At 48.3% G+C, this 23111-nt stretch overlaps 3 protein-coding genes across 3 annotated transcripts; 1 reads left to right on the top strand and 2 right to left on the bottom strand.

Moving 5' to 3' along the window:
- The first annotated feature begins 4378 nt into the window (after window positions 1-4378).
- On the top strand, window positions 4379-5350 carry TSSK2 (testis specific serine kinase 2). Its single transcript, XM_050906847.1, has one exon. It carries the CDS (start codon window positions 4379-4381, stop codon window positions 5348-5350), a length of 972 nt encoding a protein of 323 aa, XP_050762804.1.
- Window positions 5351-5939: 589 nt separating this feature from the next.
- Window positions 5940-16007, bottom strand: ESS2 (ess-2 splicing factor homolog). Its single transcript, XM_050906511.1, has 10 exons — window positions 15861-16007; window positions 15317-15485; window positions 14258-14353; window positions 13481-13647; window positions 11411-11528; window positions 10540-10673; window positions 10292-10394; window positions 8232-8341; window positions 7198-7313; window positions 5940-6654 (listed from the first exon to the last, which is right to left on the bottom strand). The coding sequence occupies exons 1-10, from the start codon at window positions 16005-16007 to the stop codon at window positions 6369-6371; spliced, it is 1446 nt and encodes a 481-aa protein (XP_050762468.1). The 3' UTR covers window positions 5940-6368.
- An 895-nt stretch (window positions 16008-16902) lies between these two features.
- On the bottom strand, window positions 16903-19272 carry GSC2 (goosecoid homeobox 2). Its single transcript, XM_050906933.1, has 3 exons — window positions 18966-19272; window positions 17894-18141; window positions 16903-17340 (listed from the first exon to the last, which is right to left on the bottom strand). The coding sequence occupies exons 1-3, from the start codon at window positions 19270-19272 to the stop codon at window positions 17236-17238; spliced, it is 660 nt and encodes a 219-aa protein (XP_050762890.1). The 3' UTR covers window positions 16903-17235.
- Between the last annotated feature and the right edge of the window lie 3839 nt (window positions 19273-23111).

Below are 23111 nucleotides of genomic sequence, written 5' to 3' on the forward strand. Positions count from 1 at the left end.
CGCCTCTGCCCAGGGCGTGTGGGATCTGGCACGTCCCAGGCATTCCCAGTTTCCTGCCGGGAACGAGCGTTTCTCTAACCAGCGAGTGCAGATCACTTGTGCACAAAAAGCAGCTGAGAAAAGCTGCGGTGCCCAGGAGGAGCAGAGGGAAGGGGCTCACGGAGGGGGCAGCCAAACCCGGCTCTTGCCCTGGCCTGACTCTGAGCTGAGGTTTGCAGCAGCGAGCTGGGATTGAGGCAACAAATGCAAATGACGAAGCAGGAATTGCTCCATCTCCCACTCCCCTGAGTGAGCGGATTAATTTCCTTTATTTTTGCAGAGAAATAGCCCTGTCCTCCAAAAAAACAAAGTATCTCCAACCACGGCTTCCCTTCTGAGCTAAATAATCAGAAAGGTAGAAAGCAGCGCAGGGCCCCAGCCCTTACTGGAACCCGCTTTTAGGTGGGTGCAAAGCTGCAGCCCCTGTACGGCCCCTGCACCATGGCAGGGGTGGCTACCTCTGCTCCAGGGAAATGCTCTTGGCTCTGAAGGTGAAGTGCACAGGGAACCACCTTGGGGCTTGGTGCCTTTGGGAGGTCCCGTTGCAGACTCAGCTCCCTGCCGCAAGACACAGCTCATGTGGGCTGCAGGGGATCAGCAAAACTAAGCTGGGGTGCAGCCTCCTGCCCCAAGGCAGTGCCACCACCGCTCCCCTGGCCGCTCCGGCCTGGCTGTTTGCTCAAAGCATGGTATGGGGGTGATTGTGAGAGTTTCTCTTCTCACTCACTCGCCTCACCAAACCGTGTGTTGCTGCTTGTCTGCTGCTCAGCATTTTCTTACCTGTGCCCCACAAAGAAAAGAGCAGCAGTCATCTCTGGTGTAATCAGTGTTTTGCTTCTTTAAGGCATCTGAGCCTGCCTTCTCCATCTGGGTTACAGCAAGTCATCCCTTGTCCTCACTGGCTCTTCATTAAGAGTTCTTGCAGCTTTCTCTCTAAGAATTACACCCTGCTGTTCCCCAAACCAACCATAATCTCCCCTCTTTTCCATCCACTTATAAGAACAAGAATCCCTTGTGGTCCCTCATCTTCTTTCCTGCATGGAGCAAGGAGCCAAGCCCCAGACTGCACATGCAAGCACCCACAGACTCTGCACGTGATGATGTTACAGCCCCACATCACACCGCACGGCCCCAGGTCCACTCGGGCTCCCACGATTTCTTGCAAGCAGCTGGTAACTCACCGCAGCCAGCCCTGCCACCCAGGAGAGGCCCACTGCCGCCGCTGCTCACCACCAACTGCCTCTGCGGCATTAGGAGAGCTCCAGGTGCTATTTTGGCTGAGGGAGGAAGTGTGCTTGGGCCTTTCACATAGGAAAATGCAGATATACAGGGACAGCAAAAGGAAAATAACCCTCTGAAAAACAGGAGGGGAAGAAAAAAGAAAAAATCACAAGTAATCAAGAACCAAGATGTTTTTTCACATTGGATTTGGCCCATAAGGCACATTATCTGCTAGTGCTACAGCAGCAAAAATATCTGGCAACAAAGAGTTTAATGATTCCCTAATTACAGATAGCAGGGGCTGAACTGCAGCAGGAAGCAGAGACCAGACATTACAGCAGGCGTTACAGGAACAGCCCATCTGAAGAGCACTACATCCCCTTCAAGAGATCCAGTTTTATAGCATTTCATTGAAAATAAATTACTTTCCCAGCAAATACATGAAGGCCCTTCGGTCTGGCAGAATCAAGACTGTGATTTTAGTAGGGCTGTCTAGGTTAATTCGCTTGAGGGTGAACACAAAACCAACACCGTCCCACAGGATATTTAATGCAATCTGCTTTTAAGCATGAATTGCACAAGATGGAACTAATCATTCTCAGATATCATATTCCCCTCTCTGTTATTCCAGCTATATCTTGGTATGAGCATGACCAGTTTGAAATGCCATGGAAGACGCACGCCCCATCCTGCTTCTGACCCACGTGTACACCCCATCCACGGTCCCTTGAACACTGCCCAGCCTTTACGTGCATCCCATGCCCAGAAGAGAGAGCTCCCGCACCCAGCAAATGGGTAGGAATCATCTAATAAGATGGAAGAGATCAGGCACCAGGCTTGATACATGGACGGTGATCACAGCCTGCTTCTGCACATCCAGCCCATATCCCAACTTCTCTCCGTGTTCCCATGGTGGTTGTTCTCTAATCCCTCCCTTCCTCTAACCCCATCTCCTCCCAAAATAACCCTCCTCTAATTACTTTTTCCCATTGGGCCCAGCCTTGCTACATCTGTAGCCAAATTTGGTGTTTCTGATACCTCTCACTGGGTCACCTCCACCTCACCAGGTTCCACGCACCAGGCGGTCCCCATGCTCCTCCTCAATCATCGGTGAAGCTCAGTCATTTCCCCAGGTGCTCTCTGCAGCGGTCCAGCAGCTACCTGTTACCTGCTGCATCCGGCCATCTCTCATGTCACGTCTACTCCTTTCTCCTGGTCTGTTCAGTGACCCAAACTGCAGGCCAGGGCCTGACCATCTGCCTGCATACCCTAACGGAGAGGTCCTACATTTCATGGAGATAAGCAGATGGCGTGATCGTTATGAAATAAATAGTTAGTTTTTAAAATTACCTAAGAACTTCATTGTTATTTAGCCAGTTCAGTCCTTAAAGAACATCTCTGAAACACAGAAACATTAGTAAATGGACTCCCTTTACATTCATTCATGAGTACCTGAGAATATTTTTTTTGCTTAAAGAAAAAACTTAGCCTTCAATTATTTCTGAACTAAAAAAAAGCAAAAATTACTGATTTCTTGCAGTCACGATTCCTAGCAATGCCATGTTGATCAACTGATTTTTACAAGGTGCACTATAAAAATCGAGTCCCTTGGAAGGGTTTTTCACAGTCAGGGACATGCATTTTGGAAGTGGCAGTGGAAATCACACAAGAGGAAGCTCTCCACCAAGACAAACACAGCATCAAACACCCCAGACCTTACAGAAGGCCGCGGGCACTGCTCAAAGAGCCGTATAAGATTTTCCATGGATGTTCCCTCAGTAACACATCACCTGATTACAGCAAATGTCAAGACTGCCAAGTGTTACACAGGCTGTCTTGTACTCAGGTGTGGTGTAAGAAGTGTATGCATCTGGCTACGCCTGCTTCCTGCTAAAAGGTGCTCGGTGCTTCTCCAGGCTGGATCACACCACACAAGCACTCATCCCACACTCAAAGGTCAGCTCATAATGGAGCACCCACAGGTCTGAGTGCAGGCTATGTATGGTTAAAACTGCTCTTCATTTTTTTGGCTAATTGTAAAAATTAGCCAAAAGTTTCAAAGAACGGGAGGAAAAAAACAAACAAAAGCCCCAGTGTGGCTGTTAGAAGTACCACTTCTGTTCTTCAGAATGACATTGTCATCCATGCTGGTGAACCAAGCAGGATTGTCCCTAGCCCCTGTGTTGTGATCATCAACACCATCAAGTCTTTGGCATCACACACAGAGCAGCTGTAACAACAAATTTGAAAAAGCTGAAATCAACGCAAAGCAAAAAGCCTGAGGCTGATTACAGTGAAGGAATCAACACGCAAAACAGTAATCCTCAGAGCCCTTCGGAGGAAGGTGTTGGTGTGAGCCTCTCTCAGGAACACCAGAAGCTGGAAGTCAAAACATAACTCCCCCACTGAGTAAGGGTTTAAGAAAAAGCCAGGTGCAAAGCCCACAAAGGCAGCCAATCGTCAGAGCTACAAAATGGAGGGGCTGGATGAACAACAAGGAAATGAACTTAAGAGAAGCCATCTCTTCCCCCTAACAAGCCCATGAGGAAAAAAACAGTTCTTGAACACAGCCCCGGTGAAGACAAGAAAAGCAGCATCCCATCCCTTTTGAGGAAAGCTGGCTGACAAGGAGCAAGGACACCGTATGCCAGAAGCAAGCCCACGTGGGGCTTGAAAGATCATCTGAGACATCCAAAAAGACAACAGACAAAGTTTCACCTACCATAAATATATGAATAAATATAAAAAGACTTAGGTACATTTTAGGAAAGAAAAACATTTAAGCTACTTCCATCCTGTTAGCGAAACTAAAGATCATTTTATGAAGAAAGCATAGCACAACCAATGTCTCTCAGCGACTTGACGTTAAGTTTAGCCCTGGATGACGTCATCCAGTAGCTTTATAAAAGGACTGAAAGGTCCTTCCAAGTGCCCCGCGCAGGGGCAGCTGCCTGTGACATCACACAGCGGCCAGCACTGGGGTGCCCACCCACCTGCCGCACCAGCGCCCGCCGCACCAGCGCCCCGGGCAGCCACCATGGTGCGTAGGCACGCCACCTGCCACCACGCATGATGCACACCAGGACCAACTCATGCAGCTCCCCCCAGCTCTCCCACCATGGATGATGCTGTGGTGCTTGGAAAGAAAGGCTACAGCCTGAGCAACATGCTAGGAGAAGGCTCCTACGGCAAAGTGAAATCTGCCTACTGCGACCGGCTGAAATGCAACGTGGCTGTCAAGATAATCGACAAGAGGAAAACTCCTCAGGACTTCCTGGAAAGATTTCTCCCCAGGGAAATAGAGGCTTTGAGATGTTTGCACCACCCCTCAATCATCAAAACCTATGAGATTTTTGAGACATCAGCTGGGAAAGTGTACATTGTGATGGAGCTGGGGGAAAAGGGAGACCTCCTGGACTACATCAAGATCACGGGAGCTATGAAAGAGGACATCGCTCGCATCAAGTTTCAGCAGTTGGCTTCTGCCATCAAGTATTGCCACGACTCGGACTTTGCTCACAGGGACCTGAAATGTGAGAACATCCTTCTCGACGAAGACCTCAACATCAAGCTGTCAGACTTTGGCTTTTCCAAATCCTTGTCTCGGGATGAAAACGGAAGAACTATTCTCAGCAAAACCTTCTGCGGGTCTGCTGCGTATGCAGCCCCTGAAGTGCTACAGGGCATTCCTTGTGACCCCAGGATTTCTGACATATGGAGCCTGGGTGTCATCCTGTATACAATGGTCTATGCTTTAATGCCATTTGATGATTCCAATGTCAGGAAAATGATCTGTATTCAGAAACAACACAGGATTCCCTTCCCCAACTCAAAATACCTGACTGTAGAGTGCAAGGATCTCATTTACCACTTGCTCCAGCCCAATGTGTCTCAGAGGTTGTGCATAGATGAAGTTTTGAAACACTCATGGTTGCAGACTCCAAAATCCACTACCCCTTCCCCTCTGCCAGCTGCAGAAGAGGGTGAGCGTTCCCAAAACCTGCGTGAAGGAAAGCCTGAGCACAAGCAGCAAGCCAAATCCCATTCTGCAGAAGGGGAAGGAGAGGAGAAGGAAACGGGATCCTCTTAAGGATGGCTGGTTTTAACAATATCACAAAGTTGATCTAACTTGTGAACTGCTGGTTCTCAACTTCAGCTTCTCTGGGCCTTTTCAGCAATAGTCCTCGTCTTCTGCTTTATGAACTATAGCAACAGAAGACACAAGACATCTGCTGAGGTGAATCAACAGCTTAACACTATTATTCTCAAAAGACCTGTCTCTGATACGGTTTGCGGGGATGAGAAGTTACTGTCAAAACACATTGGAAAGTTTCTTTCAGTGCTGCTGACGCTTAACAGCTCTTATGCTCACGTTTCTCAAGTTCCTGACTACACCAGCTGCAGAATTCACACGTGCATCAACCACATTTTGGATTCAGTAAGTAAGAGGGCAGGTTATTAGGAAGTGTGAACTGATGTCTGAAACTGTATGCATACTGTTTTCATAACGTACCAACTCTCTTGACAAGCCCACTGTATGTTCAAGAGCATCAGTTTAAACTCCACTTAAATTAAAGAGAAGCCTTCTAAAATTCTGGGTCACGTCTCAATATATACATGGTTGTATCCCCTCTTCTGCAAAGTACAAAACCAAAGAAGTTTGACAAGCTGGAAGAAAGTCCAGTTCAACCTTTTAGGAAGGCTAACCACATTTTATAAATAGACATATCTGTACAGAAATGTATTTAAATGCACGGCCATCTGAAAAAGAAATATATCTTTAAGAAATTATTGCCATTTTCCAAGAGTCCAGAATCTTCTCTGCCATTGCAGGAAGCATCCTTTTGCTACAGCAGCCCTGTGCATCCCATCCATGCAGTTCAAAGGGAAGTTATACTACAGCAGGAGATATTCTGCTTCCAAAAAGCACATCACAGGCTATTTTAGCTATATAGTCTAGAGTAGCGCTGGTCCCAGATCTTGTAACTGCTGGCTTCCATTCTGGCAGCTGTATCTAGACACCCCTTACTACCAGTGGCTCACAACATCCAGTTTGCAGACAGCTGAGCACAGCCAGTTCACTGTCACCTTGCTGGTGACCAGAATATTCAGAAGAAATCAGATGCCTTCCTTCTTTTAGGAAGCTGCAGTAAATTGTCTGTGATCGATGTAGTATCCTGAGATACCGGCGTCTGAGACACTGTCCTAGACTGTGGGGTGCTTGTGGGTGTATGAGGCCCACTTGCTGGGGTCTTGTAACCAGGAGTTCCTGTGTGGGCTGGGGAAGGAGTATAGCTGGCTCGCAGGGCTTTGTCGGTATATTTACTTGCAGTCCTGTTTACTAGTCTTTGCAAAGCTGGTGACATTGCTGGGCTTAGTCCTTTCGGAGTGAGGCTGGAATAGAATAAACAATTTTAAAAGATTTTACAGTAAAAACCTGCCATTTATCAGGAAGAGAATCAATGCTTCCACAGGCAAGCTCAGTGTCCGCTCCCCCCACAGACCAGACCCACTGGCTGCAGAAGTCATTCTGCCTGCAGGTAAATGCAGCCTGTCTCTCTAGAGAGACAAGTGACATCCCTCCCAAACCTGAGTGGCACTGCCTGCCTTTTCCTTTGAGCCTGTTCCATCCTTCCCGTGACCCAGCCAAGCAAGCCTTATCATGTCTCCTCTTTGCAATGAGGCAAGACACCGATCCAGATGCATTGCTGGGTGGCTGAAGGGCAGAACAGTAATCCTGACAAGAAGGAGTATCAGGGACAGCCACCAGCCATCTTCCCTCAGGAATTAAGTTTTTTAATTTCTAAAAACTTTCAGTTTGACTGTACCTCTTCCTGCTTCCAGTACTCTTATCATTCCTCCCTTTCTACGTATGTTGATTTTAATCTCAGCAGAAAATACCCATCCCCAGTTCTGCTGTCAGAACGGAAGTCTCACCTGGCCAAGTTTTCTGTCACTTTTCGAAGTGCTTCCTGCTTCTTTGCTCGGTTTTTAGCTGCCACTTCATTGGCCATCTTGAGTCCTAACCTCTCACGGCGCCCAGGCTCCAGGATCTATAAAAGCATCACACAGTTCACTCACCAAGGCACTTATATGAGCGCTGCATAGATGAGTCAAAGCACCCTCACAGCTGGATTCCAGCCTACAGGGATCTAAACCGGGGAGAAGTGGGGTCAGCCCACACCTCTCTGCTGCTATATAAAAGCCAGAGAGGACACAGAGAGACCTTCAACCTGCCTTAGCAAGTAACAAAAATGGTAAAACCAGTTCAGCCATTACCTCTGGCATTTCCTCCTGCTGTCTCTCCTAGACAAACAATGTCACCTGTGTCTTGCCTAGCCAGGCCTGTAGCCCGCCAGCTCTCAGGCAAACACAGACATTGCTAAACAGCAGAAGAACCAGTCAAGGGCTTCGGAGTCTGACAAAACAGAGGCACATACAGCAAATTACACCTTTTTTAAGCTAAGAGTCTCAGAGAGCTCACATTCAATGACACCAGCAGGAGACAGGTGGCACGCAGGGTCAGGAGCCATTAGCAAAGCCAGAGTGCCTTTTCTACTCTCAAGTGATACACCTGCCTCAGGCTGTGACAGCCAGAAGATCAAGACAGAGGGAAATCCTACAATTTCTACCCATTCATACATTAAAATCAGAGAAATCAGGTGTCTCTTCAGCTCCCTCTGAAAGCCCCTCTGTCTGGGCCCATCATCAAATATTGAGTCTCACTCTCCTGCCAACAGTGTGTGTTCCGCCTCAGGTATCTCCACCAAGTAGCTTTCATGTGCAGCCACGTCCACCTCCACCCTCCAAGCAGAACCTAGATTATTAGTCCCAAGGACTGGGAACACAGCCCAGAGATGTGTCACGCTCCCACAACAATGTTAATCTATTAGTTACTCACTTGCCTTTCCCTTCTTAGTCCTTCCCCCCTCCCCCAAAAGAATGACACGCTGACTCCTGACATGAAATACCTTGAAGGCTGGTCCAGGTGTTCTGTCCACATATGGCGTTTCTGACCCTTCTAGACGCAAAGGGGTGCTTTCGATTTCACCCCATGTCATAAAAGGAGACTCATTCACACCTAAAAACAAATTTAAAAAGTCATGCTCATGCAGGACCTTTGACTATTCATTCACCACAAAAAATCCAGAGAAGCAAATTATGAAATGCAGCAAATTCATCAACACACAAAGGAGCCCCTCCACGGCAGAGGAAATCACAGCCAATGTTGAATAGTAACATGTGGTTCCCATTAAAAGGGCATGGCCTTAAACTCACAGGATTGCCTGTGGCTGTGTCACCCTCTAGGTTACAACACCCAAGCACTGTCCTTTCCATGTGTTTATTTTTCCATTTGGTGAGGTTTTGTTTAGTGACACTTTCATTTTTTCCTCTACAGCACTAGTCTTCCCCTCTGCTACTGTATGAAAACTCCTTCAACATGGGGAACTATTTAAAAGCAGGGAAAAGGGCAGAGGACTTAAGATACATGTAATAGCCAAACGTACCCTCAATTCATCTTGAGGCTAGCCTGTACCAAACAGTGACTGCACCTCATCCAACAGCTACAACTGCAGAATAGATTCTAGGAGCCCAATTAACTCACTGGCTAGAAAATCCTGCTGTCCAGGGTTTGGAAAAGGCATTTACAATGGAGAAAAGAGGTGCGCTCCAAATGCCACCTACAGGCTTTCCGGAGGAAAAGCCTCAGTATATTCACCTTTTAGCACAATAACAAAAGACAGGGAAACATAATGGCTGGTGAAGAACAGCTAAAAATTCAGATATCACATTTCAACTGGAAGAAAAATAATCAGTTTGTTCTAAGTGAAAGTATCCTCTGGCTAATACATCTGGCCAAAAGGAATCTATAATACACAAGTGTATTCAGAGAAAGGAAGAACCTAGAAAGCAGTAGACTTGGAGGAAAACGGTAGGTTAGACTGTGAAGGAAGTGAGACATGCCACATCCCTATGAGCCAGGCTGAACCATCACTCAGCAAACTACTGGACACACTGACACGAATGCTCCTCATTTTGAAAAATGATCACTTGAACTCGTTGGAAGGTTAATGTTTGTGAAATGTTTGAATTCTTATCTTTAAACTCTAGAGAAGCATCACCCAGGGATAAAACAAGCAGCCACAGCATCCCAGTTGCCTAGGAAGGCTCACCACCCTCTAGATGATTCCCAAGCAATGGCACAGCAGCTCGCTCAGAGCCTGTCGTGGTTTAACCCCAGCCAGCAACTAGCACCACACAGCCGCTCACTCGCTCCTTCCCCTCCCCACCCCGGTGGGATGGGGAGGAGAATCAAAAACAAGTAAAACCCGTGGGTTGAGATAAGAACAGTATAACAACTGAAATAAATAATAATAATAATGATGATAAGGAAGATAACAAAAAGAGAGTGAAATATAACCCAAGAATGACAAGTGATGCACAATGCAATTGCTCACCACCCGCTGACTGATGCTCAGCCAGTCCCCAAGCAGCGATTCCCCCTCCCGGCCAACTCCCCCCAGTTTATATACTGAGCATGACGTTCCATGGTATGGAATACCCCTTTGGCTAGTTCAGGTCAGCTGCCCTGGCTCTGCTCCCTCCCAGCTTCTTGTGCACATGCTTGCTGGCAGAGCATGGGAAACTGAAAAACCCTTAAGATAAGCGCTACTTAGCAACAACTAAAACCATCAGTGTGTTATCAACATTGTTCTCAGACTAAATCCAAAACACAACATTACACCAGCTACTAGGAAGAAAATTGACTCTATCCTAGTTGAAACCAGGACAGAGCCTCTTGGGTACAGCATGACTGCTCTTGCCAATATATCAGACTAGGATTTAAGCACTGCATCGAGCTGGCAGACACGGTACACAAGAAAGTCACCAGCTCATGAGACATACACAGATAGAAGGCTTACCTCCTTGTCTAAACCAACAATGATACCGCAGTGTTGAACAAACAGAGCATCAAAACAAGTGCAGTAGCAGTCCTCTTACATTAGAAAAAATAAGAAAACCCTCTTACCAGGGGCAGGAGAGGGGGTAGCCACATATCCATATCCATTCACTTTTGGAGACTCTTGGGGTATCAGTTCTTTCCCATCTGGTCCCACTTTGCCCTGTTTGTACTGAAGTAAAAAAGACAAGACCATTCATGTGGAGAAAGGTGTGAGTCAGCTGTATCTAGCACACGCACAGTTCTCCTGGTTGATGAACAACACCAGAGGGCAGAGTCTAACAAGGTTTTAGTCAGAATAAGTAAAATTATCCAACCTGAGCATTGAGGGCTGCAGCTTGTTGGAGCTGTGATTTGCTCACGGCTTGGCTAAAAGGGTCCTTCACAAAACGGGTGTTTCGATGGACAACTTCCCTGGGCTTCTTAAATGCATCATCCTCATCAGGTACACCTTGAAAAGCAAAATGTCTTTTAAGGGCTCAGGTAACACTAGGCAGTGTGCTCTAAAGCTCCCGACCAACATGACACTTGCCACGCATTCCTACACAACGCAGAATCCATCAGCAATTGCAGTGTGTATCTCTAGCAATTTAAAACAAAATTTGCACTAGATATATGTTTTGTAACACCTGAAATCTATAAATTAAGATCAGATTTTTTTTTTTTTTTTTTTTTTAAGAAAACAGTCAACAAGACTTTCTTTTCTCTACTTCACTGGTTTGCAGAAATTATCAATTGTACATTTATGGCCAAAAAGAAAACTGTGTTTATAAAATGATGTAGTTTTCTATAGCAACCAAGGGACCAACAAGCCCAAGGAGCACCCTTTGAGCAGAAGCAAAGAATGAATAAAGATGACATGAAAGTGCTCATAAGTAATATAGACCAAACTGGAAAGAGCTCCTGAAAACAAGTGCTTCTGTAATACAGCTTCTCAATGACAAATAGAACATGATCAAACTTTGCAATCAGAGGCAAAGGAGCAAGGTCCAAAGAAAGAAAAGGAGAGGAAAAAAAAAAGAAAAAAAAGACTTTTTTTAAACAACTTTACATAGCTGAGCTTCACCGAAGAAAAAGTGCAGTATTACCAGTGAGAGCTGCTCAGTCATCTATAGAACTGCTGTAAGCACTGTTTGGAGTCAGCCCACCTAGAACCAATGCCTCTCCTGAGAAACCTGCGCGCCTCACCTGTCGGATAATACATGAGGGTATTTCGAGCCGTGTACTCCCAGGTCTCCAGTCCGGCTTTCACATTCTCCAGAGCTTGCTGCTCTGCTGAAGGAAGTGCCAGGTTCTCATTTCGTCGCTGAAAGGGCGATGGAAAAAAAAAAATTAAAAAAAGGAAAAAAAAAAAAATCAGGTCTGAAACAGACACCTGCAATCTTTTAATCAGGCATACCCAACTTGGAGAGCTCAATCACAAGCTCAGCTACCTGCCCTAGCACACTTTGCATCTGGCATGGCACAAGCACTCTCTCTCTGGCAAGCGGCATTCGAGAAACCACCCTGTTCCCAGGTGAGCTTGCAAACAACAACTCCATATGCAGTTCTGGTATAAAATCAAGTGAGAACTAAAGAATTAACTTCTCAGAAAGATTATGTTTATGACTTTGTTTATTACATCTTGTGACAACACTTGTGATGGTTCAATCTTTCTCTGTTTCTTCTCTATCTACTAATCAAAATTCAAATGAAGCATTCACTGCTAAATAAGGGAAGAGCAACATATGACACTTATATCTAATATAAAGGCAGTCTACAAGGCTTTGGCACGTAACCTTGGGAGAATATTTGTACCATCCTAGTCTCGTGCAAACTGTATTAGCTGAGGCAAGCAGTAACAAAAGAACAGACACTTCTTCAATACTTAGTCAGAGAGTTTTCAAACATTTCCATAGGCAGTACAGGTATGGAAGCATTTGACATATTCACAGGATTACTTGCGTGCTGTTACCAGCATACTAGTATCACTGATACCAAAAAGCAACTAAAAGAATGCAGTCAGCCACCGATAAGTTACTCCATTTTAAAATTCTCACACTAATTAAACTAGACAATTATTGCCAGAAGCTATATATTAAAGACATCAACTGATGTTGTCTTTAATATGTATCATCCATATACATTTAAATAGCAGTACTGTCACCGAATATGTTAAATGAGGCATAGCGAAGTTGTCTGCTACACAAACAGGCATGCAGTGCAAGGAAATGCAAGGTCTGAACAGAGCGCCGGCTGACAGGAAGACAAACACCATCAGCACAAGACTGGCTCCGACAACTTCACCTTGACCTGAAACAACCCCTGTGCTTTGGGAATGTTCTCCTGCTGCCTACCTTTTAATTCTGGATGAAAGCACTTGAGCAAAGATGATGCATAAGGAGCCACAGAGGGCATTTTTATTGTAACAGACTCAGAGGGTTTACATTAGCTGGGATAAAAACATAACACTCGCTCACAACAGCAGTAAACACTCACACGTCAGTGCCAAACTTTGTTAAAAGGCACTGCAGCTCACATCCTTCACTGACACATCTGGCAACAGTGCCAGCTGCTCACTGCTGACGGAGAAAGATTGACATGGCAGCCCCAGAACAGCTCCTGAACCTCCCACGAAGCTAGCTGAGGAAGACACCACAGCCAGCCATACTGTGTACAGTACTTTACTTTGGCAGCTGAATGGATTATTACTGATAATAGAAACAGAAAACTGAAATAAGAAAGACAATCTAACTGAAAATAACAAAGGGCTGATGGACAAACAACAGCAACTGTTCTCAGCTGCTCTCCTTGGTATGGCTGCTTCTGGAAGAGACTGCCAAGAACTGCAATACTTGCACTTAGTGCAATGCTTCACAGTCTCAAAGCTTTAGGAAGAGATAGATCCTCAGCAACTATGTCAACACTATTCTTGCGTTACAGGTGGGGAAAAAACAGGACTGCAAAAGGAAGCAATGAGCTGTCACAGGACCCAGGAAACTCAGGCTTAGCTCAGATTTAGATGTGATCACCCCATGCACCTACTATTCAAAATCAAGACCTTTCTTTTCTTATTCAATAATATGAGTAATTCAACAGTCTAATGCAATAGCCCCATGCTCAGAGCCAATGAATTCTCATCCGTATTTATAGCAGGATTCAAAAACAGACGGTAAGATAATATTCTATTTAATCAAACAAGAAAGAAATACAGTAAAATGGTATTTCCCTGTTGTGTCACTTTGGAAGAGCAGAGATACAGCTGAGCTGTTTCCTTACCTGGGCATACTCCTCTTCTGCACTGTACAGCCAAGCATGCTTGACTTTCTCCTTCTCTTTGGCCACTTCCATGATCTGCTCAAACGAAGCATTATCTTCACTCGTGTGTTTTGCTAAGAAGCTGTCCAGACTGGGAAGTGCATCTTTATCACCTTTTTCTGCTTCTCCTGACAAGAGGAGGGAAGAAGCCTGAGAAAGGTTAATACCTCTCTTTCTATGAGAGCGCTATACATAACTCTTAATCCCTTCTGACAGCAAGCCTTCTATGGACCCACTAATAATTAACATGAAGCTTGGTGAAAAAAAATATACACACAGAGTGGTACAGTAATAAATTCTTTTTTGGAAGGCACATAACCAAATTTCACATAAAACCTTTTATGGCATTTATAGCTACTTGTGTTAAAGGGAAAATGCACAAGTGGCCAGCTGCTAGCATACATTTTTAATATACTACATGAATAGCTCTGCCCCTACAATCTTTGCTTACTTACAGAATTAATTTCAGGTGACATAGGAAAAATTTACTGCCTTCAAAGAGATCAACTGAGTTAAGAATGTACGCAGCCATAAAGAGAGCCATAATTGAGAAGTCACACACGTGATGTAAAACATTACATCACGTTCAACTTCAGAGTGATCATTTTCACCTACTAGAAGGTTAAAGGAAACTGCTTAAACATCTGCTAAATACCCAAAACCCTTACAGGAGACAGAGCTCACAGAAGTATTTTCCTGCTGCTGAAGAATTCAGCTAGAGAAACATCATTCTCCTACCTTCCTCTGCAGCTTTGATGCCAGCTTTGGATTTATTCCCCAGTGGAAGGCCACCTGGATGCACTTCTGGGGTTTCAAACGTGGCTGGTGTAACATCTGTGACAAAAAAAAAAAAAAAAAGGTTCACATGGTTACTAGAGCACGGAACTGGACACTTGCTGTGACATCTTCCACCACAGTAAGGGTCATGTGCCAAACAAGTCACAGACGACATATCAAGAGAACAACAATTTAAATAAAAACTTGTGAAAAGACTCCAAAATATTCTATTCAATTCTGTCCCAACCACTGAAAAAGATTCTGCTCTCATCTAAGACATTCTTTTTCTCCTGCTGGGAAAGATTCACAGGAGAGCCACAGCCCAGTATATTTGCCACCCTATCTACAGCTTTTGCCAACAGAAACAAGCAGCAGCATAATAATCTTAACCTAGGCCAGGGCCAGCACCTGCAGTAGGGGAGGAAGGGAAACCACTTGGTGACACATGCCCTTTGCCACAAGAAAGCTAGTTTCCTAAACCCCACTGCGAGAGCTCGGCCAGGGACTGGGCTTTAGTATAAGAAACACCTGAACTTGAAGTGAAAGCAAACATACAACAGGGCATTGGCTGCCTACTGTGTGAACCTCTGATAATCACAAGCTTCAACACCTTCTGTCCCCAATATATGAAAATCTTACACGTTGTAGATGCAACAAGAACCCCTAAAACTGTGACAAGGATTCAAAACATAGCTTAGAGTTTCTAATAGTATAACATCGCACATTAGAGCATGTAACATTCCCTAGGGAGCAGGAACTTGGCAAAAGTTGCCTATGAGGAATGGTTATTCAATAGCTGTTTTTTCCAAACCCATTCCCTCAAGAAGGAATTATTAGACACCATCAAAGAGAAATTCAGCATCAGCCATCAGATACTGGCTACTGCCCAATCTGGTATACTAATTCCCATGCAATGTCAGTACTGAATGTTTACAATAAGCACTGTCTGCACAAAGTTAGATAAACCAGAGCAGTAATATTAGATATAAAACCCTTATGCCCCAGTGAGCCAGTTCTTACAGGGTGCAGGTGTGTCCCTCGATGATTTGCCCAAGGAGGAGCCAAACTTGATAGCAATTTGTCTCATTTTCTCCAAGTCACCGTTTTCCTCAGCCTCCAGATATTCCTTCTGCGCTCGCAACTTCTCCACATCAGGAAAGAAGTCTCGCTGAATGATCTTCTCTAAACTCTACAAACAGAGAGACAACTGCAAGGCCGCACTGGGACACCTCGGAGTGCTGGCTCAGCTCGGGGCCAGCCGCTCACAGCCCACGGGAAGGACAGGCAGCCCACGGGCGCTTCAAGCCGAGGCTAGGCCGGTGGCAGCGCGCTGATAGCGGTCGCCGCAGGAGGTGCAGGAGCCCAAGGGGCGGCCCCAGAGCTGCCTCGGCCCCAGGCCCGACCCGCAGCCGGGGTTACAGCGGGCAGCGGCCGCGGGCGGACCCGAGCCGGGCCCCGCCGCGCCGGAAGCCGCTCGGCCCAGGTGCCAGGAGAGTGGCGCCCCTCGGGCCCGGGCCCGGGCCCAGGCCCAGGCGCAGGCCCAGGCCCAGGCCCGCCGGCCTACCTCGATGTAGGCCTCCTCATCCAGGATCTTCTTCGGGCGCTTCGGGGCCGGCGGGGTCGCCTCCTTCCCCGTCACCACGGCGGTGCCCGCGGCGGCAGCTGGCACCAAGGCGCCGGAGGAGGCCGCTGGAACCGCCGCCGCCTCCATAGCGCCGGGGGCCCGGGCTGCCGGCGAACGCCCTGACCCTCCTCAGCCGCCGTCGCGAACGCGACGCGCCGTGACGTCACGCCGCCGCGCCACGGGGAGCCGGAACGTCTCCCACCCACCGCCCCTCCCAGGAGAGACGCACGGAGCGGTGCGCGCGGCGGCCAGCGCGCCCCCTGCCGGCTGGGAGGACCCGCCCGGTCCCGCTCCGTGACAACGGCGCGACCTCGGCCCGGGGGCCCGGCGGCGGCTCACGGCCTGGGCTCTGCCGCGGGGGCCGCAACCTGTCCCTGCCGGTGCGGGCCGGGGCGAGGCCTTGGGCACCCACAGGCCAGGCGTTGGGTCTCTCCCCCCCAGCACCCCCGCGGCCGCCCTCAGGGCTCCTCAGAAACACCCCGGGCTCCCCGGGGAGCGGGGACCGCCGCCTGGGTGTTCGAGGGCTGCGGAAGGCCTCCCCGGGGCTGTGGGGCAGGTGAAGGCCCAGCAGCAAGCAGGCACCGCTGGCAGGCATGGCCAGGGCCCCCCACCGCTGTATACAGCACGTATAGAGGTGATGGGACAGTTTTATTTCTCTCATGGCTTTACAGGATGTGGTTTCTCTTTGGCCCTGCCAAGGACACAGACACTGCTTGCAGTGACAGGGAACCAGCACGGGCTGGCCGTGGAGGTGAGCTGAACCCTCGCTGTGCCAGCCCCTCTCACCACAACAGATGGATTGCCTCTCCCATGGGCTGTAGGGAGAAAGCCACGTTTCTTTGTTAAGGAACAAATTGCCTGTTCAGTAAGCTCAGCCCCAGAAGGAACTCTAGATGCCATCAAGGTGCTGAAATAGGAAACATTCATTTGCAGGATATTTTGCAAATCTACAGGAGTAAAACAAGCACAAATACTACCTGCACAGAGCAAACAAAAGAAGGGGAGCCTCCTCTTCTGTTGAAGCACACACAGTTAACACTGGTACAGCTGTGTCCCCTACAAGGCTTTTGGCAGTGGTTTCTGCTTAAGCACGTGAGGGTCATGCCTGGTGGGTTATTTGCCAGGTGAACTAGGTTTGGAAGAGAAACTGGGATGTGAAAGTGCCATGTCTGCTTTTACCTGTCCTCCTCCTCTGGGAATCAGGGATTCCCTTTTGCTTCATTAGTCCCCCTTGGGTTACCCCCCCTACAGAACCTGTCAGCTACGGGAAATGGATGCTTTTGGCGTTCATCTGCTGAGATGCAGCCTGCGACCACTAACAGCTCTCCTCGGAGGGCTTCTTGGTGCCTTGAAGGATCAGCGCTGAAGCAGACGCCCTCTTCTGATGCCGCCACTTGGCCCGACGATTTTTAAACCAAACCTAGGAAGTGCAAAAGAAGAAAAGAACTTTTGCATTTCATGTGTTACTTGGAGGGGGGCAGGCAGTTACACTCCTGGACTGTACAGCGTAACCTTTAGGAGACTGTAATACATATCCTGATATAAAAGTTTGAAATGAAAGTTAATCAGTCCCTCCCCTGCAATCGTACTCAGATACGCGTAAGGGGCACAAGGAAGCTGGGACCCCCCCATGGCAAATTCAGAAGTCACGCAGAACACATAAATAAGCAATATATACTTGGGTGCAGGGGATGAGCAGAATTGGGTATGTCTGTGTGTTTATACAGGTGATTCTAGGAGAGAGGGAGTGCGTGAGTTTACGGGACCAGATACCAGAACAAATCAGCCCAGCAGAACTGTTTTACACTCTTCCATTGCTTGCCAAACCTAAACTGTGTTTTGCTGAATACCCAAGAATAGTTTTTAAAATGAGGCCCTGGGTCTGCAGCTCCCGAAAGAGACAGCGCAATGCCCCAGTCTGTGTTCTTGGGGGGCTGCACCAGACAGCGCCTCACCGAGTGGCAGGATCTCACCTCTACCCTCTCCTCCTTCAAGTGAATGCGGTTTGCCAGGTGCTCGCGGGTGATGACGTCCGGGTACTGGTTCTGATGGAAAAGCGTCTCCAGGGCCTGCAGCTGGTCCTCGGTGAATATGGTGCGATGCCGGCGCGTCCGGCGCTGGATCTGGTGGAAAGTCTGCAGCTCGCTCGGGTTCCTCTGGGGACTCTTACAGACCCTGACTGCCGAGTGGAAGAGCCGCATGGGCCAGGGGAACCGGGTGTCTGGAAGGGGAGAGGTACAGCGGCAGTGTTAGGTGTGGGGGCCTGAAACACCCATCTTGCTCAAGGCAGTTCAGGCACAAGTTGCATCCACGCATGTTGTTTGGAAGGAGGCAGCTGGCCAGCTGGCGTGGGTGACGAGCTGTGTGATCACCATGCAAGCGAGAGAAGGGCTTAGGGCGTCACTTGGGGAGAAGTGTGCAGGTGGGGAGCACTGGTTGGGTTTTCCTTGTTTACTTACCAATTGCACTATGGCCAGCTCCAGAAAATGGATGGAAACTCACAGCCCGGCTGGGAGCTGTGTTTCAGTCCTGACACAGGGGATTTCTGAACTTTCAGGATGCTCTTGAACTGCATTTCTAAGGGTTTGCTACTTTTTTTTTTTTCCCTAGATGCAGTAATTTTGCTAGATGTAGCCAAAACCTCTTTTCCTTAAAGGACAAGTGAGGTTCCCCAGGGCCGGTGTTGTCAGGAAGCACAGGCACAGCTCTGTGCATGGGCAGCATGACCATGGGGCCCCACACTCCACGGAGAACTTCCACCCCTAGAAGCATCATCCTCTCAAGTGTTTTACACTAAACCAGTAATATCCAGTAATAAATAGCACCTGCTGCTTTTAAAACCCTGGTAGCATTGCAGGTAAAAGTGCCTGCTCTTGGGAGCCGTGCTGAGAATGGAGCTCAGCTCGCTGGAGCTGGGGTCTGAGACCACCGTGGTGGCAGGCCAGGCGCTATATTGTCACTCAACGCCCAGCTTTTCCCCTCCACCCGGTGCTGGCACCAGCCCCTCCACGAGCCCTACACCGTGAATCAAACCCAAACACTCACCCAGCCAGCTCGGCGAGTCCTGCAGGGAACGGGCGCTCGTGTGAGAACAGCAGCAGCAGTTGCAGCCTGCCCCTTCCAGTTCTTCCTCCTCCTCCTCCTCCTCTTCCTGCAGGGAGCTGGCTGGGATGGTCTCCAGCTCACACAGCCCCTTGGGTGTGCAGTCCAAGATGCTCCGGAGGCACAGTGGGACCAGGACCTGGGGGCTCTTCTCTGCGGGGCTGGAAAGGATGTCCTCGATGCTGAACGAACATGGCTTCTTGAGACCTCTCCTGCCGGCGTCGGTGTCCGATGCTGGCTCCGAAGACATCCTCTGCCGGCAGCAGCGGCCACAGGAACGGGCAGCTCAGGCTGAGCGGGGTTTGCTCTCTGTGCACTAACTCCGGAGTAGGGTCTCAGAAGGAAAAAGACAGCTTACGTAGCTTTTCAAATGGACTGGCGAAGCCATCCAGAATCGCGGCTTTGTCTTGGCATTTCAAGTGACTGTCATTCTCACAGCTGAGTTTTTATTTTATACACACATGCACTTTTTCTCCTCCTAACCTAGCTGCTTTATGACTGAAGCCACCCTAAATATATATATAGAGAGAGATATAATCCCTTTGGAAAGAAAACCGTAAACCCCCTGTGAATAAAATAAATTCTAACTAATCTTGGCAGCTTTGTGAAGGGTTAGTGTGGATCTAAGATTTAGCTAATCCCACAAAAATGACTGGAGAAGGAAATCTGATTTCTCCATCTCGGGTGTAGATTTGAGGTGGTTATGATCTCCATTGTGCTGCAGCCTCCGATCCAAGGAAGGGGGAGGATAGCTGTTCCCAGCCCGGAAATGGACCAGAGGATTAACTCCTTAAAAGAAGCAAATTATCCCTTTCTCTGGCCAAATGAAAGCTTTCCCATCAAAAGAGAGCTGTCATATCATACAATATGAGAGAGGAGAGAGTTCAGCTTAATAAAAAATCATTTTTAATGATAGCATAGCCTTTGGCTGCGCCAGAACTCTCTGCGAAAGTTGATTTATTTTCTGCTGAAAGCAGAGAAATTGTATTTTCCCTCCTTCCCCTTTCCCCCACCTCCGCTGCCCTAATCACAGTGATAATGCAGATGCTTTGCATGTATCCAACATACTCTTTGTAAGGATTCAAAGCCCTTAATAAATTAGATTACTGGCAGCTCGCAGCAGCTCTGTGGCATAGCTTAGTGGCATGTAGCCACCTCCTGTACAGCTGAGCTGTACCCCTGCTCAGTGCCGGGAAGGGAAGGGGAGGATTGCTGCCTGCTGCCTCTGTGTGCAGGCAGGCAGGCAGCGAGGTCCCGCAGCAGCTCGGGCAGGAGCATGGCCTCGGTGCCACAGCTAATGGGTGGTTCAGTGAGCCCAGAGCAGCCAGGACGGCTGCCTGGGGCAGCCAGGCTTCCCCAAAGCTTTCTTGGTTCAATTCCCAGCTTCTTCTGTCCAGCAAGAGAAACTGGGGTGAGGCTACGGCCAAGAGCACTGAGTCAGGACAGAAGGGGATGCCTGGCACCGAGCCTCCCGAGGGCAAACAGCAAGGCCTGGCAGATGCGATCCACAGGAGGAGAGAGGACATATTCCATCTTGGGTTTATAACTGAAACGAGTAGCTGGAGTTAAAATAGAGAAGGTGTGGTTGAGCTCAGGTTGCTTAGGAAAGTTTAAACCCAAGTTCTCTTGCCCTCAGTGCAGTTTAAGCCAAGGTGAGTAGCAAGGCTTCAGGAGCTCACGTGGGGAACGCTCTCCTGCTTGGTGTTTCTTTGCAGGGGAGAGAAGATGCCAGTCCCACTCATGGTACACCGAGGAGACACACAGGTGAGTGCTGTGAAATCACTGCACATCCAAGGTCCTCGTGGCACCTCATGACTTCACGCTGAACAGCCCAGCGACCCCTCCAGCGTCGCACAGAAATGAGAGCCAGTCTCCAGGAGAGCCCCCCCTCAGTCCCCATTCTTTTCTCCTTGGCCCTGCTTTCTGCCTGCCCTTCCTCACCCTGCTGGTTTCCCAGTGCCGGGAAGAGATGCCCCATAGCTGCTCTACCTGTGACCCTCAAATCTCTGTAAAATCTCACTTAAAACCAAACCACTATTTTTCCTTCCATCCCTTTATTTGCCTCTCCGTCAGCTATTCTGATGGCGTAACTTAAATTATAACCATGCTCTATTAATCTTTACATATTTGCTGTAGGTTTGAGAGGAAGACGCCCTTGTAGCCGCCCGGTCTGGACATGTTCACTGCTGCCCTGCCAAGGTGTCAGCGCTCTGGAGAGGCACTGGGGATGCACTAACGCCAGGGATCATCACAAACTGCTCCCAGCTTTTATGCATGTACCCAAACACTGACATAGGAGATGGATGTGGGGCCAGGTTCTGCTCCCCACACCGTACCGGTCCAGAGGGACCGCAGGGCAGGCGAGCTGGGACGTGCCGTGGGCAGGCGCAGGATCCGACCCTTTCTGCTCTCGGCTGTAATAATCATACGCCCGAAGCGGATTAATTCTCCTTCCTCATCCTTAACAAAGGACGCCGTTCCCTAGCCTCCCCTGCCCATCCCTGCCTTCCCACTGCACATGCACTTAGCCTATTAGAATCTCTGCTGATTGCTTTCTTTCATTCCTCCCGTACCTTTCACTTCAGAAAATGGTCTGGTAATACTTCTTTTATCAAAGAATTATGGGATTTAGGACCCAGATCTTACAAAGAGACTTTTGATAGCTGCTGGTAATCAAATCCCAATCAGCAGACACTTCTCTGCACCCTGTTACCGGAGAGGAATAAAGGAAACGGATTATTGATGTTCTGTTTACTGAGCCTCCAGGAGATAGGATCGCTGGGCTATTTCATATTAGAAAAGGAAAGGAAAATAAAACAAGAAAGAAAAAAAAATGCAGACAGGGGAGGACAATATAGATATAGATAAAAAGAAAAGAAACAGGCTCTTATCATTTTCTTACTGGTTAAGGAGATTCCAAAGCCATTATAGAGGATTAGCAAAAAGGTTAATCTGCTTTAGCCGTTCACTTGTCAAAAGTGAATTTATAGGGTTTGAAAATCCTTCCTATGGTGAAACCAGAAAAAATCCCCTTCTCCCTCCCCTGCCCCTCCCTTCTGCAGGCAGCACAGGAGCATGGGAATGGGAGCTTTGGAGACCCTAAAACATGGGAGCACCCAACCCCGCCTTGCCCCTGCCTGGGTGCTGGCACCTGTGGGAGCTCTGGTTTGGCAGCACTTCCCCCTGCTCCCTCATCACCCGTGTCGGGTGGCCGTGGTGCTCAGGGAACAGAGGAGCAGGTCCGAGGGACGTGACCATCCTCCTGCACTTCTCTGCCTTACCTAGGGTAAATCCTGGGCTGTTTCACTGGTTGATATTGGCAGCAGTCAGAGCAAACCTGGAGCCCTGGCTGGATTTGGGCTTCCGGGCTGATTTCTAAAGCAGAACAGAGACGGGTGCTGCTGGCAAATGTTGCCAAAAACTACAGGCTGGGGCCTCTCTGTTCCCAAGCGCAGTGCTCATCCAGGGAGCCACATCTCAGTGTCCTCCCGGTCACCCAGCGCAGACGCTGGCCCGTCCCAGCCGTGCTCTCCTGGGCTGCCCGTGCCACCGACTCACCCAAGCGGCTGACGCCCATCGCTTGCCCCAGTGCCACTGTGAGAAACAACCCAGGGAAATAACAATCCTTCAAGGTCAAAACCAGCAAGGAGCACTTTCTCGATAGCTGCTGGGTGAAGTTCAGTGGGATGCGTTAGTCAGGAATTGTAACTATGCTTAATAAAGACACAGAAATCATAGAACCCATGGTTTGGGTTGGAAGAGACCTTTAAGGGTCATCTTAAAATCATGCCTGTTAAAATAGTTCAACCCTGTGCCAACTGACAAAAAGAACCCAAATAAAATCATTTGGATTTGATGATAATTAACACCAAGTGTTATAATAAATCTGTTTCTCTCTCCAAAGGCCATTCCATCCCGCAGGAAGAAGCGGAGTCCCTCCGCTGGCTATTAGTGTTAATAGTGATGCTGGCTAATAGGGACGCTGGCTAACAGAGATGGTGCCCATGACGTAGCAGGAGGACTGTGGGAGACCAGACCTCCTCCGAGAGGCAACTATTTCACTCTGAAGCATTTCATTTGGTATTTCAG

Source organism: Gymnogyps californianus, chromosome 16 (genome assembly GCF_018139145.2).
Source record: "Gymnogyps californianus isolate 813 chromosome 16, ASM1813914v2, whole genome shotgun sequence".
NCBI classification, from domain to species: Eukaryota; Metazoa; Chordata; class Aves; order Accipitriformes; family Cathartidae; genus Gymnogyps; species Gymnogyps californianus.